Genomic DNA, 6,595 nt, shown 5'->3' with positions numbered 1-6,595 from the left:
ATAACATATTTTTCTTAAATGTATACATGCATGTGTGTGTATTTATATATACATATACATAATAAATAAACAGTACATGTACATAGTTAGAGTAGTATATATAGTTAATATATTATGTAAATAAAAACATTTATTTTGGATGCGATTAATCGTGATTAATCATTTGACAGCACTAATATATATATAATATATTATTACTATTAGCATTACAGTAGCTATCAATTTTGGGTTTAATTGTTCTATTGTTTAGGTATGCACCGAATGTTCGGTAACCGAAATTATTATATAATAAGCGAAAAGACCGAATAAACTGTACCGAACAATGACGTGACACGATCAAATAGCAACCAGCGTAGAGTGAGAGGCGCAATGCAACAAACATGTCAGCAGTCCGAGAAAGACGCAAAAATCATTACAAGCACCGACAGAGAGAGACTGTTTAGTGCTGCATCACATGTCTTCGATGAGAAGAGGAAGGGGTGATTGTTGCTGGTTACTGTATGATGATTGAAATCGCGAAATGGCCTTAAACAATTAAAAACATTTATTTTGGATGCGATTAATCGTGATTAATCATTTGACAGCACTAATATATATATAATATATTATTACTATTAGCATTACAGTAGCTATCAATTTTGGGTTTAATTGTTCTATTGTTTAGGTATGCACCGAATGTTCGGTAACCGAAATTATTATATAATAAGCGAAAAGACCGAATAAACTGTACCGAACAATGACGTGACACGATCAAATAGCAACCAGCGTAGAGTGAGAGGCGCAATGCAACAAACATGTCAGCAGTCCGAGAAAGACGCAAATCGCGAAATGGCCTTAAACAATTAGTAAATAAACTGCAGAACGTTATGTTCTCGAATACACGCACGAATTGCATGTATTCTGACAGCTGCACGAACTCGCGGCTGATCTGCTTGTTAACCAGGGTTCAAAGTCCAAAGCACGAGTAAAATCTGCGCTGAAATGTAAAAAATACATGCCTGATTCAAGAAGGGGGTCTGATGGCCAAAAAAATATATATATTTTACTAACTTTTTAATTTTAAGTTAAGAACAGTAAAAAAGCACATTTTGGCTATTTAATTTGTGCAATGGTGAAAAAATTGGCAAAATACATGGGGGAAAAAAAACTCGAAAAACTGTGTTCGGTATTCGGCCTTCGGCCCAGTGTTTCATTTTGTTCGGTTTCGGCTTCGGCCAAGAATTTTCATTTCGGTGCATCCCTACTATTGTTTATTCTAATCGATAACAGATTTATTTTATTTATGATGCACATGCTACAAGGGGTGGTCATGTGTTTATATCATGTTTTGAGAGGTATGTTAAGTTTTAAATACCCAATTGCTGTTGAGTACAGGAAAAGGTGCAGTCTTTAGGTAATTTGACAGGCTTTAGAGATCAAGGTACATGGGCTCATGGCTAAAAGCTTGTAAACAGCGTCGTTTTCGGTGATATCTTCTTTCTTCTTTGTGCTGTGAATAGTGTTTGTGAGTGCTTAGGCCCAGTAAGCTCAGATAAGCGGGAGGTGTGTGCACAATAACACGCCTGCTGGACACTGCGGCTGAACGCTGTTGTCATCAGAAGTCTATCTACAGACGGCGAGAGTGTGCGTGCGACCACCCCCGTCATCCCGTCGGCTCTTGAGTAAATGTCTCTTTGATAATCCCATGCTGTGTCTAAGATGACAGCGTATGTAACTGCTTGTGTTTGCAGATGGAGTTTGGGATTAAACTTGATGGTGGCTTTTGAGCCCCGGAGCCAATAAAAGACAGAGGCTGCAGAGAGAAAAGACAGCGAGAAAAAGAGAGGCAGAACCCAGAGCGTCAGAGTAAAAGGAGGAGAGAGAAAGGGGAGCATTAGAGCGAACGAGAGGGAGGCAGGCATGTTTTTCCCCCTTTGCAGTTCCCTGTGCTCCGGGAGGCGAGCGGGCGGCAGACAGAAAGCTGTTGTAATTCATGCCGTGCTGTGAGTTTGTGTGATGAAAGCAGTAGAGCGCTGCCTGGGAGATTGCTTTGCTGCACTCCTCCAAGCAGATTTGAAACTGTCTGGGACTGCTTTAGATGAGAGTTGGATTATAGAGTGACCTGCGATGTCTGTGTCACTCGGCTGTGTGCAGGGTGCATTATACTGTGCTAACCAGGTGTTGGAGGCCCAAATCTGCACTGTTCCTGCGATACTGTCAGCAGTGTCTGCGACATGAAGCCAGGACTCTCGGAGAGCTGGATGGGGGAAAATGGAAATTATATTTTACTCTTGTTGTTGCTGTTTGTGTGTATTTCGTTTCTTTTCAATAGCAGTTGCTTATTGGATCATTGATTCTGACATGCCAAAAAAGAAAACCCTGAAAAGCCCAGTGGTTGACCAATGTGTTTTTAATGGTCAGCACTAATTTCTGTATAACGCTTATTTTTCGCAATATTTACAGTACTCTGAAAAAATTTTGAAAACAGAATATATGCATGAAAATGTCTTTATGTAATTAACATTTGCAAGCCATAACTGCAAAATATATATTTGGCTCAAAATTCACTAAAAATTGTACTACACATCAACACTAAGCCACATGACCACTTCCGTTACAGTTATCAACTAAATTTCAGTACTTTCAGATAAATCAGCAAGGCAGATCTGGCAGCTTCTATTCGTGAGTGCAAGTTTCTCACACCTGCTTGTTTTTGTTTGTTGATTGTTTAGGCTTAAAGATGCAGTGGACCCCAGAGCATGCGCAGTGGGCCGAGCAACATTTTGACATCTCATCCACCACACGTTCCCCCGCACATAAAGCAGAGGCATACCGCGGACACCTGCAGCGGACCTACCAGTATGCCTGGGCCAATGACGATATATCAGCACTGACAGCCTCCAACCTTCTGAAGAAGTACGCAGAGAAGTATTCTGGTATCCTGGAGGGTCCCAGTGAACGGGCGCTTCTGTGCTCGTACTCCGAGAACGCCCCAGGACTCTTGAACGGACGCAAGTCGGAGAGCGAAGCATGGCAGGAGGGGATCTACCCAATGAGCTGTGCTGCAGATGTCATTTCTGCAAGTAAGACTGGCATGACGGTCACCCTGCCTCCTCCAGATGTGACGGCAAGTGTCGGCAGCTCCACAGGGGTGGTGGGTAGCTTGAGCGAGCCCAGCTACTCCAGCAGTAACTGCGGGAATCATGCGTCTACTGCACTGCACTCGGGGATCCCCTCTCAGGAATTCGCTAGCAGTTACAATGGCTCGTACTTGCATTCCACTTACAGCGGTGGGCAAAGCACACCAGCTCTCCCGTCGCCACATCCCTCACCTTTGCACAGCGCCGGGCTCCTTCAGCCTCCACCTCCAACCCTAGTGCCCAGCTACAATGCAAGTTCCCCCAATCTCTCCAGTTACAATTACCCTCCAGCAGGTTATCCCCCACAGACTGCTGTTGCCCCAGGCTACAGCCCAGGAGGAGCACCCCCTCCCTCAGCTTACTTGCCCTCAGGCATTGCTGCCCCCACTCCCCTACCCCCTTCCACCCTTCCCGGTTACTCCTACCAGTCCCACAACCATGCGCCAATTGCACCAACACCTTTGAACGGCAGCTCAGCCAACACACTGAAAAGAAAAGCGTTTTACATGACGGACCAGGGAGATATGGACTCCAGTTATGGAAATTTCAACTACAGCCAGCAGCGTTCTGCTCAAAGCCCCATGTACAGAATGCCAGACCACAGTCTTGTTGACTCAACCAGAGGGAATGGATTTGACAGGAATACTGACACATCATCTTTGGCGTTTAAGCCCACAAAGCAGTCAATGCCACCGGATCAGCAGCGGAAATTCGGCAGCCAGTCCGGCAGGGCACTAACCCCTCCTCCTTACGGATCCTCCAAAGGTTCCTTGGGATCCCTGCGGCCAGGCGAGTCATTTGGAAAGTTCGGTTCCCCCGTTTTGAGTGACCACGGTGACGACAACAGACAGCATCACCCCCATTCCATTGGCACGGCCACTTCATCCAGCCACCCTGCTGAGGAGCAGTTAAAAAACAGCGATGCTAGTTTGGTAGAGATGGTCACCACTGAGATTCTGCAGCAGACACCCCCTGTGGACTGGAGTGACATTGCTGGACTGGATATGGCAAAAGCCACCATCAAAGATGAGGTCCTGTGGCCTATTCTGAGGCCAGACATGTTCAGCGGTATGGCAACATTACCTCGCAGCATCCTTCTCTTTGGACCTCAGGGCACGGGCCGGACTCTGCTTGGCCGGTGTATGGCCAGTCAGCTTGGCTCAGCTTTCCTCCTCCTTAGTGGCTCCGCACTGGTCACAAAATGGCTTGGAGAGGGTGAGAAGATCGTCCAGGCCTCGTTCCTTGTCGCTCGCTGCCGGCAGCCTTCAGTGGTTTTCATCAGTGATGTAGATCTGCTGTTGTCTGCCCAGTTGAACGAAGAAAGTCCTGTGAACCGAATCAAGAGTGAACTCCTCCTCCAGCTCGATGGAGTTCTAAGTTCTCCAGAGGAACATGTTCTAGTAGTATGTTCCACCAGCAAACCCGAAGAGATTGATGAGTCTCTACGAAGGTACTTTGTTAAGCGGTTGCTCGTCCCCTTACCGGATGCCACCGCACGACACCAGATAATCAGCCAGCTGCTCTCACAGCACAACTACTGCCTCAGTGACAAAGAGGTTGCGCTGCTTGTTCAGCGGACAGACGGCTTCTCCGGGTTGGATGTGGTTCGACTTTGCCAGGAGGCCATGGTTGGTCCTCTCCATGGCATGTCCGGCACAGACCTTTCCGGAATGATGCCAGGTCAGATGAGACCGGTGTCATACCAAGACTTTGAGAATGTGTTTTGCAAAATCCAGCCCAGCATATCACAGAAAGAACTCGATACATACACTGAATGGAATAAGATGTTTGGTTGTAGTCAGTAAAGAGCGAGGGCGTAATGAAATCTGTGGGGTTACCTCCTCTACTCTTAAGAGGGGATACAATTCAGAATTCTTTGGGTGACACATGCAGTTAAACAGTGTGGTTATTACAAATGTAGATGACCCCTAAAGAAGAACCTGAAGGACGGTCAGATACAATTGAATGATGCATGGCTGTACTTAAGTCAAGGTCTGGCTGGCCCTTTGCACATAATCCAGACAGAGAAATACTGTTTTCTGGGCTCAGTACTGCAGACACAGAGATCCCCTTACCGAGGAACTCTGTAAGTGAGGACAAACTTCTTTGTGTGTAAATATCATTTTGCTGTTTTTGAGATTTTGTTGCTATGAAGTGCCTGAAGTGGTGCTTTATTGATTTGGATTTGTTTGCCTCACCATCTACATTGGTGGCATGTGCTAATATAGAGAGCTTTAACATGAAACTAAATCAGACATGTTCTGCTTTTCGTTCCTTTCCTTGTTTTCGACACTTCTCTCAAAAGAACAACAGTATTCCTCAATCAAGTCTGACCTGTAGACCCCAGGAAGGGCAGGAGAAGGTCCATGTTGTACTTTGAATCTGGATCCTAAGTTATGAAATTCGTTTGTTTGATTTTCTTCAAAAACTCAGGAAAGTGATTGTGATTTGTACAGTACCTCAAAAAAGATTATGCGATAGCACTACATACTGCTGACTACATTGGGTTTGGTTTCTAATTTGCTTCTTCTAAAATTCTAGGTTTACCTCAACCAATTAAAAGAAATGAAAAGGATATGACTATGAATGTAACCAGAACATTTCTGGGTTGTTTGGAAGAAAAATTTGGGGAGTTTCATTTTCTTCCGTTATATTCTTATTGTTTTTTCTAAATTACGTTTAAATTCCATTGTGGACATTGCTTTAAGTTTTGAAAGCAGAATTGTGTACCAGTATTGAGTACAGCACCTGTTCCTCCCTGCATAGCACAGTTCAGACTCTACAACGAACGCTCAGAGATGGGCACAATCTGTTGTGTAGATAAACTTCGTCCGAAACCACATCCACGCCAGAGAATGCAGTAGACGTCAACATTTGCGTGTTTGTCTCCTTTCTGCAAAATAGAGTTAGGGTGAACCAAAACTTTACAAAGAGGCTACCAGATTCTTGAAGTGGAAATATTTTCACATTCTTCGTAACAGTTACGTATGTTTCGTTTTTGTTTCGGACTCTGTCCTGCTGCTGTGTGGTGTTGGTGTAAAGATATCTGAAGGATCACGTGTACCCTGCATTCTGTTCTACCTCAGTTTAGCACTATTTTCTCTGCAACTAGAACAGAAAGCTGAGCGCTTGGTGTCTTCAACCTCTTTAGGTTTGCTCTGCTCTGAAGCCTCCATAAAGAACAAGCTGCCTTTTTTCCAAAAAAAGAAAAAGAAACAACAAACGTTTGTCTCACACTACCTGTGCAATTCTTCTGCTTTGAGTGCCCAGATGACTCTAAACACCCCTTTGTGTAAACACACACACACATATTATTGATGGGGGTCTCTGTGGTGCCACTTACTGGGGCCACGTTGCCTAAAGCCAGAAACATACTCTACGCAAGTATGCAAGTGCTTATAGCAATGCAGGTTAAAAGATTGATAGCATTGTTGCGTTCCAAAATGCGTCAGACTGCAATTCATAACGTAATGCAA

The 6,595-nt window shown here is 44.6% G+C and overlaps 1 protein-coding gene across 1 annotated transcript in view; it reads left to right on the top strand.

Annotated features, from left to right (window-relative positions):
* LOC107722902 (fidgetin-like) overlaps nt 1-5,346 on the top strand; it is a 76,414-nt gene extending 71,068 nt beyond the window's left edge. The window contains exon 2 of the mRNA XM_016531401.1: nt 2,712-5,346. Coding sequence (XP_016386887.1) covers nt 2,720-4,924 — 2,205 coding nt within the window. The 5' untranslated portion in view covers nt 2,712-2,719 and the 3' untranslated portion in view covers nt 4,925-5,346. The remainder of the gene's footprint in view (nt 1-2,711) is intronic.
* The last annotated feature ends 1,249 nt before the right edge of the window (nt 5,347-6,595 follow it).

This window comes from Sinocyclocheilus rhinocerous, unplaced genomic scaffold (genome assembly GCF_001515625.1).
Source record: "Sinocyclocheilus rhinocerous isolate Xijiao unplaced genomic scaffold, SAMN03320098_v1.1 scaffold934, whole genome shotgun sequence".
Lineage (NCBI taxonomy): Eukaryota > Metazoa > Chordata > Actinopteri > Cypriniformes > Cyprinidae > Sinocyclocheilus > Sinocyclocheilus rhinocerous.
The sequence above is the reverse complement of the archived record's forward strand: the minus strand, read 5'-3'. Positions and strand labels throughout refer to the sequence as shown.